Below are 20433 nucleotides of genomic sequence, written 5' to 3' on the forward strand. Positions count from 1 at the left end.
GAGAAGGAGACACAGAACCGGAAGCAGGCTCCAGGCTCTGAGCTAGCTGTCAGCACAGAGCCTGACGCGGAGCTCGAACCCACGAACGTGAGCTCTGACCTGAGCCGAAGCCGGATGCTTAACCGACTGTGCCACCCAGGCGCCCCTAGGGGAACAGAATTAAAGAGTTAACATGATATTCTTTGCCTGTGGATAGGAAGACTTAATACTTTCAAGATGTTACTTCTTCCTAGTTTGATCTATAAGTTCAGTGCAGTCCCATCAGAATCCCAGCACATTATTTTTTGGATATTGACAAACTGATTCTGATGTTTGTTTGGAGAGTCAAGAGACCCAGAACAGCCACCACACTATTGAAGGAGAAGAGTTCATTTGGAGGAATGATGCTCCCCAACTTTGAGATGCACTGTAAAACCTCATTAATCAAGACAGTGTGGCCTTGGCCAAAGAGCAGAGAAATAGATCAGTGGAACAGAACAGAGAGCCTGGGAACAGACCCTCATAAATACAGTTGCCCACTCTTTGGCGGAAGAGCAAAGGCAATATGGTGGAGCAAAGATGGTCTTTTCAACTAATGGTGGACATTCAACAAAAACTGGATGTTCACATGCAAAAAAAAAAAAAAAAAAAAAAAAAAAAAAAAAAAAAAAAAAGAATCTAGACCCAGACATTACTCCCATCACAAGCTCAAAAAGGATCACAAACCTGAATGTAAATGCAAAGCTGTAAAACTCCTAGAAGGTGTCATTGGAGAGAACCTACACGACCTGGGGTGTGGTGATGCCTTTGAGATATAGCACCAAAGACTTGATCCACGAGAGAAGAAATTGATGTGCTGGACTTCACAGAAATTAAAAACTTAGGCTCCTCAAAAGACAATTTAAAAGAAATTAGAAGACAGGCCATGCAGACTATTAGAAAATATTCCCAGAGGGGTGCGTGGTGGCTCAGTTGGCTACATGACTTCAGCTTAGGTCGTGATCTCATGGTTCATGAGTTCAAGCCCCACATCAGGCTGTCACCACAGAGCCTATTTTAGATCCTCCGTACCCTCCCCTGCTCCTCTCCCGTTCATGCATGCATGTTTGCTCTCTTAAACATAAACATTAGGGGCACCTGGGTGGCTCAGTCAGTTGGGCCTCCGACTTTGGTTCAGGTCATGATCTCACGTTCGTGGGTTCAAGCCCCGTCTCAGGCTCTGTGCTGACTGCTAACTCAGAGCCCGGAGCCTGCTTCTGATTCTGTGTCTTTCTCACTGCCCCTTCCCCTCTCATGCTCGGTCTCTCTCTGTATGAAAAATAAATAAAACATTAAAAAAAATTTTTAATAATAAATAAACATTAAAATTTCTTTTTTTTAATGTTTTATTTATTTTTGATACAGAGAGAGACAGAGCATGAGAGGGGGAGAGGCAGAGAGAGAAGGAGACACAGAACCAGAAGCAGGCTCCAGGCTCTGAGTTAGCAGTCAGCACAGAGCCTGACGCGGGGCTCGAACCCATGAACGTGAGATCTGACCTGAGCCAAAGCTGGAGACTTAACCGACTGAGCCACCCAGGCGCCCCAACATTAAAATTTCTTAAAAATATATTTGCAGGAAACATCCGATAAAGGTATGGTATCCTTAATACAAAGAACTCTTAAAACTCAGTGATGAGAAAACAACATGATTAAAAAGTGGACTAAAGACTTTAACAGACACCTCACCATTGCACCTCACAGATGGCAAATAGACACATGGAAGGATGCTCCAGATCATATATCATCGGGGAAATAAAACAGTGAGCCAACACCACACGCCTATGAGAAGGGCCAGAATCCAGAACAGCGACATCAAATGCCATCAAGGATGGGGAGCAATAGGAATTGTCAAACATGGCTGGCGGGAATGCGAGATGTGCAGCTACCCCGGAAGTCACCCTGGTGGTGTCTTACAAAATTACACATACTCTCAGCATATGACTCAGTAGTCCTTCCTGCTCTGAGGTACTTCCTGAGAGGAACTGAAAATGCACATCCACACAAAAGCCTGCCCCTGGATATTTGCAGCAGCTTTATTTGTAAGTGCCCACACTTGGGAGCAGCTAAGATGCTTCAGTAGGTGAATGGGTTATTAAACGCTAGTCCATGCAGACAGTGGGCTGTTACTCATCTCAGAAAAGAAATGAGCCGTGGAGCCCTTCAGGAGAGAGGAAGGGAGGAAAAGAGCCCGGTGTCCAAGGTGAGCTGGGCACCCCTTGTCCTTACAGCTGGCACCAAAAAAGAAAAAAAAAACCTGTTTTTTAATAATAATAAGAGAAATGAGCTGTCAAGCCATGAAAAGACATGGAGGCACCTTAAATACATATTATTAAGTGAAAGAAGCCCATCTGAAAAGGCTCTGTACTATAGCATTGCATCTATAGGACATTCTGGAAAAGGCAGAGATAGGAAACAATAAAAAGAGTTCTTTATATATTCTAGATACAGATCCTTTCACATAATTGCAAATATTTAATTTTCCTTCTTTTTAAAGTGTCTTTCAAAAATTTTAATTTTTGGACCTTGATTTAAGTAAGTTAAAGAAAAAAAGAAAAAAAAGAAAATTTAAATTCTGGATTCTCTATCTCATGGAGCCATCTGTCTGTCATTATGCGAAGCCCACATTGTCTTAATTACTACAGATTTATAGTATGTCTTGAAATCAGGTAGTGTTGTATTCTTCATTCTTCTTTTACCAAGTTATTGTGGCTACTCTTATATAAATCTTAGAATCAAATAGGCAATTTCTACAAAAAGCCTGCTGGGATTTTGACACAGATCCATTTAAGGTAGAGATCAATCAGGGGAGAACAGATATGCTGACATACCGAGAAAGTGTGAACAGGGGAGGAGCAGAGAGAGAGGGAGACACAGAATCTGAAGCAGGTTCCAGGCTCTGAGCTGTCAGCACACAGCCCAACACGGGGCCTGAAACCACGAACCGTGAGATCATGACCTGAGCTGAAGTTGGACACTTATCCAACTGAGCCCCCCAGGCACCCCAAGAACTCGTAAAACTCAATATTGAGAGAACACGTTACCCCACATTTTTTAATGGACGAAAGATGTGAAGTGTCAAAAATGGTAAATTAAGTTCGTGAAAAGATTGGGTCCGTTTGTGGTCTGTGCATGAACGCAGATGAGCCCACAGCGAGGTGGCCTGGGCCCTTGCAGAGGCTACAGCACACAGCGGTCACCTGGAGGGCCTGCTCGCACTGTCGCCTGAACTCCTGCCTTGGAGCTTCATTGGAAATTCACTTCTGCGAGCTACCGTTCTACTGCCAGGTATTTACTGAGCAGAAATGCAGTCTCCATCCCCATGAAGATTTACACACAGATGTTCAGAGCAGCCTTATCTGCCGTAGCTGTCAGCTGCTAACTTGTCCCTCAACGAATGACCAGGTGACAAATTCAGGCATATCCATCAAAGGGAGTACTACTCCACGGCGAAGGGAAAGGGAACACGCGGGGAGCTCGGGGGGGATAGATGCGCCTTCCTTACCTGGATTTCCCGCGATGGTTCCCCAGGAACGTGGGTGTCACCGGTTGTCAGATTGCACCCTCTGAATATGTGTTGCTTCACTCATGTCAGTTAGACCTCAGGCTCTTTTTTTTTTTTTTTTAAGATAATGCTCTTAATTCACTGGGTCAGGTTTTAAGTGGGTTCTTTTCCTGCTGCCCTATGAAAGTAACCCGTTGAACAGAGGCTTCTTTGAATGTTGCTGCCTTTGCTTATGTGTTCAGTTCCACGAGGCCTGAGAGCTGTCTGCGTGATGGTTGAGGGGGAAGGAAGAGACCGCCTTTCTTAAAGAGCAATCTTCCTTAGTCTCCACTGTCATTCCAGAAGCTTCTTCCCTTTACCGCAGGGCCAGGGTCTTCTGAGGGCTCCAGGCGCCCCACTCTGCCAGCCTCTCCTCCCTAGACTGAGCTGATCTCGCTGAGGCCCCTGACGGCAGCTGCACTCTACTTCGGGATTTAAGTAGAACGCTGAAGCATGATCGTTCGAAGGCTGAGATTGATCTAGCGCTTTGCGAGCTTCCCGGAAAGAAACGTGCCAGCGAGAGCAGCCTGCAGGGTGTTTATCAAGCGGGCTGCTTGGGTCTCCGCCTGGACTGACATGGGATGACTCCCACTGGACTGTGTCCTTCACGCGGACAGCGGGTGCAGAAGTTGAGACGATTGGCACCATTAGAAAAGTTTAATTATCTGGACTTTCTCTTTTTCCTTTTCCTTTGTCTTGCGTGGAAAGGAGAGGCAGACTGTGTCTTCCACACATGTTGTTAGAAGACATGATGGGATGAGGGAGGGAGAAGAACCAGGTCACTAAGCAGTGTCCCTGCCATGTGCAGCGGAGTTTATCCCCAGCCAGCCAGGGACTGGCTTGTCCTTTTGCAACTTCAGGCACACGGTTGTTGGTTCTCGTTTGTCCAGACGGCTGAGTGACATGCAGTGTTCATCTTGAGGGTCCCTGAGCTCTGTACCTCAGGCTCTCTCCTTTGATTGCAGTCCTCGTGCATTTGCCGTGACAGGAAATCGTCAGAACCGAATGCTTAAAGGTCCAGGTTCATACAGTCTAACAACACTGCCAAGCTGCTGCATAGTAGCATGGCACTGAAGCAAGCGACAGCTAGGGGACACATCATGGCAGCCATAATTCTGACTTGTAATAATCCCACTGGAGAAAGAGGTACAGGCACACGATCCCATTAGCTGTCAGCACTCAGGTCTCAAACCGACACGTAACACCAGTCCCAAGGGCCCGAGTTGCCCTGTGGCCAGACTTGCTGGATAATCAGACCTGACCACTTTGACCTGACAGGGTCCGCCTGCCCATTGAGCCACAGTGTGTCTGAAAGTACAGTTTGTCTAATCTGATGACACCAGTCAGGGCATTTTGTGAATGGGCTGAAAAAAACTGCTAATAATTTTACCAGGGCAGTAAGCTTGAAATGGGGCTCTCCAGAGCACACGGGGTGGATGGTTTTCCTCTGTAGAACAGGACAATGAACTTGAGCACAGTCCTCCATTTTAGATTCATGTGCGGCTGTGTGTGCAGTTTACCAGTGTCAGGCACATAGTTGTTTTTCCTCAAAATTCGAAGCTGATCTGTAGTTGATACTGAATCTTATCTCTGCATGTTACCATGATCTGTTTTTATCATGACTTTTTATTATGAAGTTTTTGGGTTTTCCAGAAGTATGAAAGAGTGCCTAATGCCCCCTCCCCAGTGATCAGGAAAAAAGCTAGGACTTAAAAAGTAATAAATACCACTTTTCACCCATCAGATGGAGAGGAGGGAGAAGAAGAAAAAGAAAATCACTTGTTGCTAATATCCAGTGTGGTGAAGCCCTGGGAAAATAGATGCCTTCCACCTTTGTGCATTGGGACAGATATTGGTAGAACCCTTCGGTGAGGCAGTTTGCCAGACCATTAAAAACGTACATACGTATACCCCTTGCCCCGCACTTCTGTTTGTAGGAGCACCACCAGCAGACACATGTCCCAGGAGCGGCATGTGTGAAGATGGTTCCTCTGGCATTGGTGTCGCAGAAATTGTAACTAACTAACCCTCCCCTGGTCGTCTTCTGTACCCACATTGCACGCACCGTCCTCCAGATCCCTGCGTGGTTATGAGACGGAATGAAGTTCCTCGTAATTCTGAGACCTGGTAGAATCCAACTTGAAAAATGATATGCAGCGTTTGATCCTGTTTACGTAAAGCTGAACAAATCCTGAAACTGTAACTTTCTACACTGACATCTGTGCACTGAATAGAGACAAAGGTCTAGAAGAATATGAACCAAGTAGATGGTCGTGGATAACTGATGTGGGGCGAGTGAGAACCCTCCCTCAGCTGTGTTTTAACGTTTTTTTACCTTGACGGTGTATTCGTGGGTTACCTGGTTTTATAAATGATGGAAATCTTTGTAATGTGTATAATTTGCATTGTAACAGTTTCGGGAGAGGAAAGGAATGATCACAATTCGAATTTGGTCTCATTCTCCTATTTTTACCTGTACTGCCTTTTCATGATTTTTAAGGGCAGATCTCCAGAGACTCTCAGTTCCATTTTGAGCCATCCTCATAGCCTACCTGCCCACTGGTCTTAAATATCCGTGTGTGTGTGTGTGTGTGTGTGTGTGTGTGAGAGATGCATCTCTGTGTTACTACACACACATTGGCATATTTGATTATGAGGAACGACACCAGCTCCCACCTGGGGATATCCTGTAATGTACAGCATCGGTACCATATTGCTTCCCCAAATCTGAAGGTTTCTGAATTCCAAAATTCTGTCTAGTCCCCAGGGGTCCCAACACACATGAAGAAGTGAAGAGGTAAAACATAAAATTTGAAACAAGCCAGTCAAAAGTTAATTTTACCTCCTCCAAAAGTAGGAGGTATGTGCTTTCATGTCTGTGAGGGGCCTCTATAAAGGATATTCATGTCCTCATGTTTCACAACAGCAAAACATGAAAATATCCCAAATGACTGTTGATAGGGTCACACAAAAACTTAGACATGTATTCAGGGGAATGCTATTCAGGTTGGGGTTTAGTGCAGGCCCTTACACCTGCACGGAACTTAGCTCCAGACAGAGTACTGACCTGACACTGAGACTAAGGACTGACATCTCTGGGAAGAAAACAAGGGGAGCTTCACGCCCGCGGATGTGGCATGATTTGAGTAGGGCACTGAGAGCGCACAGGAAGAGAAGTACGTCCTTGTCATCAGAGCACACACGGCCAACAGGAGGAAAAGCAGCCTGCGCAATGGGAGAAAATACTTGCAAGTCCTGTATCCGATAAGTTCCATCCAGAATGTATTTTTTTTAAAACTCCTACAACTCAACAAGAAAACCACCCTATTGAAAAACGGACAAAGGATTCACATAGATCTTTCTCCCAAGACGATACACAAAAATGGTCAACACTGTATGAAAAGATGCTCAATCTGGGTGATCCTGCAAGAAATATAAAGCAGATCCATGATGAGGCTGCACCTCGCGCCCAGATGGGCGCCTGCTGTCAAAAAGCCAGGAGGCACCAGGTGTTGGTGAGGACGTGAAGAATTGGGAATCCTGGTGTGCTGTTGGTGAGACTGTAGCCCGGGGCAGCTGTTATTGAGAAAGAGGTTCATCAAAAAATGTAAACTAGGACGGGCCGACGACCCAGTAGCCCCACTCCACGTGCGTACAAGAGAACGGAGAGCTGGGGCCCAGACGGGCACTTGCACACCCGTGTTCGCAGTAGCATCGTTCACAGGAGCCAAGAGGTGGAGGCCACCCAGCGTCCATCACAAATGGAATATCAGGTGTGCTTTGTCCACACAGTGGGACAGGACTCAGCCTTGACGGAAGCTGTCACCGGCTACAGCAGGCATGAACCTTGAAGACGTTACGTTAGGTAAGGCGAGCCAGGCACAGAGACCAGTGCGGTCCAATCACACTTACCTGAGGTTTCCAAGGCCACTTCCCTGAGACCGGAAAGTGGAATTGTGCTCCCTAGGGGGGTCGGGAGCGGCCACTTAATAGTTAAACTTTCAGGTTTTCAAGATGAAAAAATTCTGGAGATTCATTTCATGACTATGTGAAGATACTTTACACTAGTGAACTGAAACCTTCAAAATCTTGAAGATGGTAAGTTTTGTGTGTTTTCACAGTTATTAAAAAAGAAAAGTAGGCGTGTGTGGTAATCGGCAGACCATACAAGGTGCTGCTGGGAGTAAACGCAGGGTACAGACGTGCCTGCTGTTGTCGCCGATTCTCTTCACCTTTAATTGAAGAGCTGGATCCCCAAATTCACAAGTGAGTTCTCAAATTTAGAGAGTCCCCACTATTCCCTGCCCCTTCATCCGTTCGACAACTTTCTCGTGTTGGCATGGGCCATCAGCTTCACAAAACTATTGTGACTTCCCCCTTAATTTCCACAAAAGAGATTATAAATGTCAAGGGTGAAATCTGGGGGAGAGTTAGTTGGGGTCCTGGGGTTGTGTGTCCTTTCCCTTCCGGAAGGGTCCTCATTCTCTTCAGGCTACAGATGGTTGGTTTGTACACAAAATGCAGTGGCCCATCTCGACACAGTGTGCCTCAGTCTCAGCAGAAGCGTTTTAAATAACGAATGCTTCTTTGAGCCTCCAAGGCCGCCTCTCACTAAGAGGATGGGGGAAAGCGAGTCCAGCCGAAATTAATCTCTGCATTCCCCTCAGAATTCACTGGCACATGCTGGGAGAAGAGGGGGGTACTTCCGATGCTGCCTAGTACCCAGCTGGGGCAAAAAACCAGGGCTGGGGGTGTGACTCCACTCTCCTCCGACTTGCAGAGGAGCCTGGAAATGCAGCCCTGTTCCGGTGCAGCCCCAGCTCAGAGGAGGACCTTGGCTTTGATTAACTGAGCCGCTTCGCACTGGACCAGAAATGGTTTTGGTTTCTTTCCCTCAGCTAAGAGTATTAGAAGCGAAGTCCTATGAATTTTTTTTTTAAGTTAAGACTGTAGCAAGACATTTGAATGAAAGAAACACTGTAGCATTAAGTCAAGTGAAAGTATGACTGTGGCTCCTTAAACTGTGGTAGAGAAATGAATTAATTTCTGTGTTAGAAACAAAGTAACACTTAATGCCCAGCTGCACCAGAGAGAAGCTTGAATTCTAGATAAAAGCTGAGCTGCACCGTGGTTTGGAGGATTCAGGGAATTGGACAAATACACTTCACACAGAATCTCGACTGCAGTCTGATCAACTAATCCCCAGGAACAAAAGATGCACATCTTAGTGAATAGTAAACCCGGGAGCATCCCAGCACAGCAGCCTCGGGAGACATCCAGAAAAGGCCCGGCAGCTCTGTGGGAGGGCTCTTTAGAGTGTGCGATAAGCTGACGCGGTCTGTTCCGCGGGGAGTCCCTAAGGCAGCCCTTCCGCTGAGAGGCCGCTGTCAGGCCTTCATCTCTACAAAGGAGTCTCTCGAACAACTTTTTTTTGTTTAAAAAAATTTTTTTATGTCTTTTATTTATTTTTGAGAGACAGAGACAGTGCGAGCAGGGGAGGGTCAGAGAGAGAGGCAGACACAGAATCTGAAGCAGGCTCCAGGCTCTGAGCTAGCTGTCAGCACAGAGCCCGATGCGGGGCTCGAACCCACGAACCGTGAGATCATGACCTGAGCCGAAGCTGGTCGCCCAACCGACTGAGCCACCCAGGCGTCCTCTGTGTAGGCATTTACTGGACTGGTGTTTTGAAGTGTTATTAACCACCAGCCTCGGATAGCATTTGTGCTCTGTTCTCACAAGTACACAGTGTCTCCTGTTAAGATGTTTTTAAACTTTTGTTTTTAGATCATCTAAGACTTCTAGAAAAGGTGCAGGAGGCATTCTGAGAACTGTAGTCAGCCTTACTGGGGCTCCTTGGCCGAACAGACCCCTCCCTCCCTTCGTCCCCTCCCTCCCTTCATCCCCTCCCTCCCTTCGTCCCCTCCCTCCCTTCTTCCCCTCCCTCCCTTGCCTTCTTTCTCAGTCTTTCTCATACAGCTTTTTTCAGAATGCTGATGCTTTTCTTTCTTTTTTTTTTTGGTAATCTTTGCCGTCGCTCTGCCTCAAAGTTGTAAGACACGTACATCCTGATAGAGTTCGAGTGGGGTGCCGAAACAGTGTTAGTGAATCATAAAGCTAATGATTTTGTCCCCTTTTTTTTATAAGGACATGTCGTAAAGAAGGCTTTTCCCCCAGTACTTAAAGGAGGAAAGATTTTGAGTCTCACATGAAAAAGGGTTTTTTTTTTTTAAATGTTTTATTTTTGAGAGAGAGAGACAGTGTGAGCAGGGAAGGGTCAGAGCCAAGGAGACACAGAATAGGAAGCAGGCTTCAGGCTCTGAGCTGTCAGCACGATGCAAGGCTCGAACCCACGAACAGTAAGATCATGACCTGAACCAAAGTCAGACGCTTAACTGACTGAGCCACCCAGGTGCCCCATGAAAAAGGGTTTTGACGGTGAAGAAACCAGAAGAACATGTGAAACACACACAGCTTGCCTGCAAGCGCGTGTCCGCACCTGTCTGTCCCACAGGAGGGTGGCGAGTGGTTGGCTCCCCCACCCACCCCCTGGCACTCCTTAGTGAGGTGGCTTCTGGGGGGATGCACTTGGTGAATGAACCCCCAGACTAGAAGCTACACCGAACCGATGTAACTTGGGACCCTTTTAATTGATATTCGGGGTCTGTTGAACTTCCTGCTGCTATTTTGTTAAATAATGATGGTTTAATAAAGATGAAAACAGCCTCATAACCGACTGTAATTGGAGCTTTACCTGCCATGAAAATTCTGAGCCTCTGAAGTAGCTTCTAGACCTGAACTACTTAGAAGGTATTAAACAGAGATGATTAATTCTCAGTGTGCACAAAACAGGAGCATTCTTGAGTAAATAACTTGGTTTCATGGAAACTTTTTTTCTCTTGAAGCAGCTTTTTCTCAGTGGTCCTTTTCAGCCACTTGTAGTAAATTTACCAAGCTGCGCAATGGTCACCCTAAGTTTTAGGACATTTCCGTTGTCCCTCGTACCCGTGCACACATGACCCTGGTCCTCCGCCCAGGCAGCCCCTCCTCCTCCTGCTTCTGTAGATTTTCTGAGTATTTCCTATAAAGGGAATCAGGCAGCTCTTCTTCCATCCCACAGGATGCATTTGAGATTTGCTCCCACTGCAGCCTGGGCCAGTATTTTCCTCATTTTTATCACGGCCTGGTATTCTGCTCTGTGGATACAGCACATTTCCTCTCTTCACCTATCGTGTGATGGACATTTGAGCAATTTTCCACTGGCTGGCTGTTACGTGTGATGCTGCTATGGACATTCTTAGGCAGCTTTTTAAAAGAAAATCTGTATGGAAGGTGCCTACAAGAGGGCCAAAGTTTTCTCTTTGGGTGTGATTTTTTTTTTAATTTTTAAAAAATATTTATTTAATTTTGAGAGAGGCAGAGTGTGAGTGGGGGAGCAGAAAGAGAGAGAGAGGGGGAGACGCAGAATCTGAAGCAGGCTCCAGGCTCTGAGCTGTAAGCACAGAGCCTGATGTGGGGCTCGAACCCATGAACCATGAGATCCAAAGTCAGATGCTTAACCGACTGAGCCACCCAGGTGCCCCTGGACGTAATTTTTACAATAAGCAGTGTTTAATTGTTTTCTTCCTTCTTATCTGACATTATGTAAGAATTCAGGATCACTTGCGGAGGGTGAATTTGATGGTCCATTGAGTGAAATCAAGGAGTGAGTCAGCCTTTCCAAGGAAACCCAGTGGAGCACCAGGACCAGCAGCAGTGAATGACCAGACAGCCGAGTCTCCCCCGTCCCCGTCAGGACTGCCCACCTCAGCCTCGGCTCAGGCTGACCACCAGGAACTGCTTTTCTGGTTTAGGGCGGGGGATCTTTTTTTTTTTAATAAGTCTGTTTTTTTCTTTAATAAATCTGTATTTTATGTCCTCAGTGAATGTTCCTAAAAGGAACTTCGTGTATTAGTTGAGTGCAGAATGTGATAAAATGTGTGCAAAGCAAGATTTTGTGAAATACCCCTACAATTCACTCCTTTATTTACTGAGTTTAGAAGCATTTTTTGGAAATATCAAGCAAAATTCTCCATTTGAGGTGGAAAACATGTTGCTTTGAGAAGCACTTTATTGACACCTTTCAAATGTCTCCTTTGTCCAGGAGGCGCTCAGGCTGTGGGTGGCTTCCGTTTCCTCTGGCCCGGGTCCTGCACAAATCCCCTGTGTTGTTGTTCAAAGGAGGTACCCCGAAAGTAGCCTGAGTTGGGGTTTATGTGCATCCGTGGGCATTCCATGAAGAGCACACTCTGGTAGGTGGCACTTGGGTCGTGAGGTACACGTTCTCCATTGCCTCTGCTGGCCCTGATTCTTGAAAGCACAGCTGGCTGGATATTTATTTCACATACCGTTTTTTACTGCAGAGAAAAAATAAAAAGGGAATTGAGCAGAACCTTGCGTTACCGACTGAGAACTCCATATTGCCTTGCAGGTCAGTTTCACAAAAGTAATTATATAAACTTTCATCCTTTGCCTTGACCTGAGTGTTACTCTCACCGATGGTTTTGACAGGCTCATTTTGTATTGATTTCTCTCCCTTTGTGACAAACCAGAACCTAAGGAAAGATCATTTTGCTCAGTCTGATTTGCTTTGTAAGGTCATCTTTTTTTTTTTTAAGGTAGAGGTTTACTAATGTGATTTGGGGGAGGGGGGTTAAAATTAAGCAGTTCGTGAAGGTTACAGAATTTTCAGTACAGTGGCACAATCCCGTAGTAGGTACAACACCAGTAGTTGCCTACTTCCAGAATCATCTTTATGATGCTTGTCTGGACACTGTAAATAAATCTTCACGTGGCTCTCTCCAGGTATTTCAGACCTTGGAATACTGCCTGTTGTTTTGAGCTAGCTTTAGCTCACAGGGCCACACGAGTCGAAAGTCAAGTTCACACCTGGGTGTCTGAGCTCCATCCCCCCTGACACAGCCACACTGTGGCCAGGGTGAGGGCGTTTCCAGACGAAGCGTTTACTCAGATGGCTGGCAAGGCCCGGGGAAGAAACCTTCTGTGGGCATCCTGTGCGGGAGCCCTGAGGGCCCTGCCGGGTGTGGTAAGTGCTGACGTGCCTGCCGCAGCCTGGTAATCCCTTGTGGGTCCCCCCAGCTCAGCTCTCGTGCTGTGGGGCGTCCATTTCTCCTGGGAATTCCCTTTGGCACTTATGCCGCTCTGTGTTTTGTTGGGCTTTTGGTGGTGGAGGTAGGGGCCTCTCGAAATCCTGCAAACATGGTCAGCAGAAAATTCTAAAGCCATTCTGGAAGGAGAGAGGACTTCGGAGGTGGTAGACCATCTCATCAGAGTTGTCTGGCCTCTCATGGGCCAAGGTCAGAGTATGTGTGGAGGGTGGGTGCCGAGTCTGGGGTGCTGAGTCTGTGGTCCCGCGGCCCCAGAGCACCCAGACCCGGGCCTACAGGGCCTGCCGGCCAGGGCCTAACACACAAGAGCTCTTTATGAGGAGCCAGAGCCCTGGCTCGCTGGCCCGAGCATCTGGGGCCTTGGCCTTCTGCCCTGCTTCCCTCTCCAGGCCAGTCCCGGCTCTGGTTGGTTCCACAAGCAGAGCCGGCCTTTCGCTCTAGAGAGCCAGGCTGAAGCACTACAGATGAGTCAGTCTTTGGCAGATGGAGGGCTGCTTTGAGCACTTCTCTCTCCCTTTTGTTCAGTCCGAGGTGGGACGGCTGGGGGGGCGAGGCCAGAGCACACTGACCCCTTGGCTCTGGCTCTTCTCCACCATCAAGGGGAGGCGGTTGGCCTCAGCGCTCTGCCTGGTCCAGATGGCCTGTCCCCTCATTGTCTTGCTGCTCTGAGCTCCATCTCCTTGACAGGTCATACGATGAATGAGATTATTGTCCTTGTTCCGATTTTTGAATTTAATTTTTCGGAAGCGCATTGGGATGTGACTCTTAAATACAAAGCTTGACACGTGGTCTTTGGTGGTCAGGGTGCTGCTTGCCATCCAGCCCTGTGTGTGGCCTCAGAGCTTGGCCTTCCGGGCTAAGCAGCAGTTTCAACCTTGGGCAAGTGAACCCCTGAGCTTTGGTTCCTTCCAGCAGGAAAACAGGTACAACTGTGTTTGGATTAAGTGAGATAATACATGTCAAGTACGCGGCACAGCGCCTGGCAGCACAGGCACCACAGAGCGGCTTCGGTGAGCCGGCTGCACACCCGTTTGTGATCCTGCCTCCATGCGGCGTCGGGGCACCTGGCTGGACCCCTGCTCTGCCCTTCTGACCCCTCCTGGAAACCAGCTCCATGTCCGCCTCCCTGACCCCAGAGTCAGAGCTGTTGGCGTTCGGGTCAGTATTTGGGGCACGTTCAGATTTCTGTGCGTGAGGAGACTGATGGGAGCGGTGGCGGTTGTGGTATGCATGCTGTCTGTGCAGTGGCCGGGCCGTGGTCAGCTCTGCCGTGGCTGGACTGCTGTGTAGCTGGACGGGCTCACTGTTCTTGGGCTCTGGCGTTTGTTGGTACTACCGATGGGGAGACGTGGCCACAAGCGTGTGAATGGGTATGTGTAGTGACTGTCCGCCTTTTATTACAAAGTGCGGATCATCTTTATCTTCTCCAGTAGCCTGTCTGACCACTGTTCATGAAATTGTTTCTTCTTTTTTCTTTGTGGTGTTTTTAAGTCAAATTCAAGTATACACACACACACTGGACGATCAGTAGTTGCCAAATTGTAAATCAAGTGAACACATGTTGCATGTAGCGGTGAGAGGCTGGTTTGGAAGCGTGTCCATTGTGATGTGGGGGCTGTCTGTGTCCTTAGAGACTGAGCGGACCCGCCCACCCTGTCTCTGAAGGATGACACAGGAGCTCTTTGCAGGTAGCTGAGTCACGTTGGGTTAAAAGTGGTTACTGTGTTTTCTTCTCTACTTTTATTTTCCCTGTCATCCCTCCGATTCTGTCTCAGGTTCTGTCGCCATCCGCAGGACCATGTGTGGCCGGAGGCCTGGCTTCAGGGAAAAACCATAGCTCCCCATTTGAGGGCCTGCTCTGTGTGTGTCTGACCCGGCCTGGACACAGCTTGGATCAGGTTCTGGTCCTGAGTGGAGGGGACGTCTCGCCAATGCAGATGCACACGACTTTCTCCACAGGACTCTGACCTGAGGTCCAGGTGGCCGAGGGAGCCAATTGGTGAGGTCTGTGTCGTGTTGTGGCTCCATTTAAAGGTTCTTGTCTAGAGACCAAAACAACAAGCTGTCCCCAACTGAGTCACAGACCATGGGGGACTGACCGGGCCACCTTTGTCCCGACTGGAGGATACAATGTGCTGGAATGAGGAAGAGTCCGGTCAGAAGAGTACCGTCCCCCTCCCCCAAAACCACTGCGTGCAGGGTCCCCTGCTCCCTGGGGAGTGGAGTGCTGTCCTTCATCAGCCCCTTCATGCTGCCAAAGTGTCTGGTGGCTTTAGAAAGCTGTGCTGGCCCCATGAGCAGGGGCTATCCCTGGAGGGAAGACTGGAAGTGGAGAGAGCTAAACATAGCTCTCTGAATGAGCTGGGGTGCAGTGTGAGGAAGGGAGAGGGGTGTGGGGGAGGGTGGGGACGCTTAAAGGGACAGCCTCAGGCTTGTGTGGTGTGCGGGGATGGGCCTCCAATGTGGGTCTGATGTCAGGAACTCAGCTGGTCTGGCATGCAGGGGTCCTGCCTGCAGGGGGGTGAGGGGAAGGGGACCATGGGTGCATGGGGAGATGGTCATGCCCAAAGGTACAGAGTACCTGGGGGGCTGTGGTGCATTGGTGGGGGTCAGAACCCCAGGGGTCCTGCGTCGGGGGGCAGCTGTGCACAGCGGGGAGGAGACCATGGTCTGGACGGGTGCAAGGGTACCACAGGCTCTGGCATGCTCGCCCCGGATCCCGAGAGCAGCAACGTTGACAGACCAGAGAGACACTGGCTGTGTGCCACCTGGGTGTTCCAGGGCTGACAAGTCATTTGGGTTGACTTGGGGACAGAGGGAACATGTGACGTGGGCTCACAGAGGCAGTGCTATGTGGAAGTAAGGCTGTGTGATTGGTTCCGTAAAAGCCGTCTGTCTCCCACTTGGAACTGTCGATCATTCACCGTCATCTACCTGCTCAGTCTCTTGGCATTTCCCGCCTGCTCCCCAGGACAGGGGCGGGAGGGAAGGTCAGGGTCACACACTCTTCCCCTGCCAGGTGAACAGTTATCCGGGGCTGCAGCCGCCCCTCTGTTCAACCCCTAGTTCCCCAGCCCTTGGGTGCCAGGTGGGGGCCAACACCTTCACCATCTCTGTCCTTGTCCTGTTGTTGCGTATCTGGGGCACCTGGGTGGCTCACTGGGCTAAGTGTCCGACTTCGGCTCAGGTCAGGATCTCACAGTTAGTGCAGAGCCCGCTTCAGATCCTCTGCCCCTCTCCTGCTCTGCCCTTCTCTCAAAAATAGACATTAAAGAAAAGAAAAAATCTGTATCTTCATTCACCAACCATCATTTGCTACCCAGGTGTCAAGACACTGTTGGAGCTGAGGACACACAAGTGAAGGTGGCCTTCTCTTGCAGGGGATCGGTTCTGTCGCCAGGTACCTGCTACAATGTAGCAAGTTACAACAACCGCACATGTGCTGTCACATGCGCTGTCTCACAGCAGGGGCGGCTCAGGAGTCCTGGTGTCCCAAGTTCACTGGGTCTTCTGCTCTCAAGGTCTCATCAGGCTGAGATCTGGGTGTCGGTGGGGCTATGGTCTCACCTAACAGCCCCTGATGTCCTTTGCCAGCTCCCTGTCATTGGTAGAGTTCTTTTCCGTACAGCTCTGTGACAGATCTCCGTTGTTTTGCGGGTTGCTGGCCAACTCCCCAGGGCTGTCCTAGGTTCCCTGCCACGGGGCCCCTCCTCTTGCAACATGGCGCCTCTTTGAAAAGGCTCACCAGATTAGGTCAGACCCACCCCGAATCATGGCCCTTGATCGGCTCAGAGTAGCCCAGTCCCAGAGTGCTGTTTCCTGCTCTCCATGGGCTCGTCCCTTGCTCCTGAGAAGGGGACCGTACATGGACACAACTCAGTGAGGTTCATTGAGTCCTGCCAGCACAGACCTCTTTCCTAACCCCAGATCACAAAGATTTTCACCTATGTTTTCTTCAAATCTGTGGTTTTAGTTTTAGCTTTTATACTTAGGTCTGTGGACACATTTTAATTTTTGTGTATGACTTACTTAAGGGTCCATGTCCATGTCTTCCCTCTGTACTGATCACCAGTCTCTCTGGCACCATTTTTTGAAACCTCACCCTTTTGTCATCTTGCGTTGCCTGGAAACTGTCAAAAGGCCCTTGGCCGTTTATGTGCGGTCCTGCGCCCACCCAGACTGGTTTCTGCTCAGTTGTCTGTCTGTCTTTTCTCCCACCCACCCTGCTCTTTCACTGCCACTTTATAGAAAGTCTGGAAATCAGGCATCGGAAAGATGCTTTCCTTTTATAAAATTGATTTATTTGAGGTCACTGTTTAAAACGTTTTAAGGGGCTTCTGGGTGGTTCAGTCGTTTGAGCATTCAGCTCAAGTTGTGATCCCAGGGTTGTGGGATCGAGCCCCACACTGGGCTCCGTGCGGACCATGGCGCTGGCCTGAGATTCTCTCCCTCCCTCTGCCCCTCCCCCCTGCTCATACTCTGTCTCTCTCTCAAATAAAATTTAAAAATTTTGACGCAGGCAGGCTGATATCAAGTGTGTGCCTAGTTGTCTCTGAGCACAGGTTAACGAATGTATTTTTGTTTCCTCTAACCCGTGAATCTGTGGTGTTACTAATGAAGGGGCTGAGATATTCAGACCACGGAGGCTTATAGAAAGCTCGCTTCTCATGTTCTTTTTCTCGTCTGACCACGTTACTGCAGCGGCCATCCAGGGGACCCCAGGACCGTGGGGCCACGTGTGATGGGTTTTGTAAAGGCACCATCTGTGCCCACTGAGGCTGCAGTAGCAGGTGTGCATAGCCTTGCATCTGTGAGAAATCACCCAGAGGCTGGGAAGCCCAAGATCAAGGTGCCAGCAGACCCAGTGTGGTGGGCGCCCTCCTCCCGGTGCACGGATGGCGTCTTCTCACGTGTCCTCAGGAGGCGGGAGCGTGTGCTCCAGGGTCTCTCATCCCACTCGTGGGGGCTCCAGCCTCGGGACCAAGGACCCGCAAAACCCCACTCCCCAACACCATGACACTGTGCCTAGACTTCTGCACGTGATTGGGGGGGGCAGTCTGTGTCGGGTTGTAAGTGGGTAAGTCCATGGAGGCACCTCCATTCCCACCACATGCTGGGTCTCTGACGACCTGACTGCCTCCCCATAGTGTTGGAACATGTCAGAATGTAAACATGGGCGCTTTCCTGAGCTGGTGCTCTGGGAACCGTGAAGCCTGTGCAAATGATCGTTCCGTGGGCTGCATGTTGAATCCCATGGCGCACGCGTCCATCTCTGCAGGGAAAACCACGGGGTCCAAACCGGGGTTCCCACTCAGCCTGCAGGGTGCCTCCATGCTGGTTTGAACAAGCCGATTCTCGTCTTCCCTCCTCGCCTCTCCCATGACGAAGAGCTGTGTGGACCCGCCAGCCAGCACCAAAGAGGAGGCGGGTCCGGCTGACCCCGGCTCCCCTTGTCACACACGGCCCTCCCCAGAGTGCGTGCGGGTCCCTGACCATGCAGAGTGGCAGACTCCCGGATAGATCTTGCACCTTGGAAGGTGTACAAGGAGGGAGGCACGTGGCAAAGGGAGACGCGGTGATGATCCGTGTCCGTTAACATTGGAGTACACGAGGGGTGCCCTTGAGTTCAAGCTCACTGGGGATGTTTCCACCCAAACTGGGGAGACAGAACTTTCTCACTTTCTGAATCCACTTCGCCCATCTTTGTGTCCTCGTGTCCTGTGTCCTCATGTCCTGTTCCTTCCCTCCTGCACCGTTGGGGTGAGCAGCCGTGCCCCCAGGGTCTCCCCAGGACACTTGTGCTATGATGACAGGACGTTGGCTGGGGCACCTGCATTGCCATGACTCTATGCCCAAGCACACCAGGACCCCCACTCCCAGTGCGGGGACACGGTGGCAGGCGGGTGTGGACACTGTCTTAAGTTTTCATAGGCACCTCCAGCGACCCTGAGTGGGGAGCTGTGGGGACAGGAGGGCTTTGGGGGGAAGGAAGGAGCAGTCATGAATCTGCTGGGTTTGTTGTCTGCGGCCACAGCCCCTTCACTGACCAGCTGTGTCCTGTCCCACGTGGGAGGTGGCGAGATGTGCGGACCAGCCACCCCACACTGCTGTGACAGCTGTCCCCACACCCAGGCTGTGGTCGAAGAGGGACAGAGGCCTAAGGCTGGGGTGCCGGGAAGTGAGTCTCCATCCTGGAGCTCCAGGTCTGTGTGTCCCCAGAGCAGAAAGCAGACTGCGCTACGGCTGTGCCCTGATGTGAGGAGGAAAACGGTCTGCTGATCCCAACCTGTGTGTGCTGCATTCCGCGCGTGCTCCTATCCCCTTGAAGCATGTGCTCCTCTGCGTCCTCTGGGAGGCGCCCTGCACAACAGGAAGGATCGGTCCCCCTAGAGGAACTCCCTCTTTACTTTCCTCCCTGGGGAGACGGCAGGAAGACAGCCGGAGGGATGGTGGAGGGGAGGCAGGGGGATGGCACGGGGGAATGGTGGGGGACAGCGGCAGGGGGACAGCGGGGAGAGGCCCGGATCAGGAGCTTGCTGCTCCTGTCATCTTCATCTTTCATTTCTCTCTTACACGAAGTCGCAGGCTCAAGCCATAGTCCAGCCTTTCCCCTGTGGCTGGAATGTGCACCTGCTGTGTGTGTGTGGCCATCCACTTTCACACGCCTATAGGCTGACGGGCTTCCCCCGGGTGACCCTCCCTGGGGCCCCATGAGTCAGCGCATGTGACCCAACCCCATCCCAGCAGCCTGGCGGCCACGGGACACTCGAGCAGAAGCACGTGGAAAGCCGCGCCCCTGTGTGTACGGGACGTGACTAGGTTCCCGCATCCCGCGTTCTGAGGGAAGACGGCCCCTCCCTGTCCGTACGGCCTCTGAGCGCTTCCCTGAAGCAGGGCTGCGGAAGGCTCCACGGCACTGAGAGCCAGAGAGCCACGTCTGTCCACACCGGCCTTCAGTCCAGGGCACATCAGGGGAGCGAGGGGGGCCTCTCATCCCAGGCTGTGCATCAGGTCGATGAGTGTGCCGAGTGGCGATGGGTTTGAGGCCTGCTGCAGAAGCCGGAAAGCATTTTGTGACGCGCCTGTTCTCTCGAGGAAACCCCTCTGCAAATACCACGTCTGTGCTGCCTGGACTCGGGCTCGGGCTCTGGGCTCTGGGGCAGGCCAGTGTCTACCTCTGGAAAAGAGGGGGCCAGCTGGTCATAGGGGCCAGCGCGCCACCCGTCCCCGGAGTCCAGCAGGGGCGATTGGAGAGCAGTCTGAATCTGAGTCTTGGGGTCACAGCTAGAGAAACTGCATTTACAGGTTTTTTTCAAGTTTAAGGCACGCCTGTCCACTCGGAGTGTCTCTGCCTTTATATTCGTTCACAGGAAGTAGCGCTGTGACTTGCTTGTGCCCGCCCGTGGTTGCAGAGCAGGGTTCTCGGCTGGCACTGACACATGCGTCTTCTTCCTCTGTGACAGGGTGAATCTGTGAAGTACTTTCTGGATAACTTGGACCGGATCGGCCAGCTGGTGAGTTACAGACCCCGCCCCGAACCTGTAAGCCAGAGCGGGGAGCACGTGAGTGGAGGCCCCGGGAGGAGGGTCGAGTCATCCCTGCTAGCCTCTGGCCTTGTGTCCTGGGCCTGGCAGGCGAGTGTGCAGCCCTGAGTCCTCCCCCTGCCAAGGGAGGACGTGCTCTCTTTCCTGCCTGCAAACCGTGCTCC

The 20433-nt window shown here is 50.4% G+C and overlaps 1 protein-coding gene across 1 annotated transcript in view; it reads left to right on the forward strand.

Annotated features, from left to right (window-relative positions):
• Window positions 1–20433, forward strand: part of GNA12 (G protein subunit alpha 12) — a 94612-nt gene that overhangs the window by 70570 nt on the left and 3609 nt on the right. The window contains exon 3 of the mRNA XM_029948788.1: window positions 20189–20239. Coding sequence (XP_029804648.1) covers window positions 20189–20239 — 51 coding nt within the window. The remainder of the gene's footprint in view (window positions 1–20188; window positions 20240–20433) is intronic.

The sequence above is a fragment of the Suricata suricatta genome, chromosome 8 (assembly GCF_006229205.1).
Source record: "Suricata suricatta isolate VVHF042 chromosome 8, meerkat_22Aug2017_6uvM2_HiC, whole genome shotgun sequence".
Lineage (NCBI taxonomy): Eukaryota > Metazoa > Chordata > Mammalia > Carnivora > Herpestidae > Suricata > Suricata suricatta.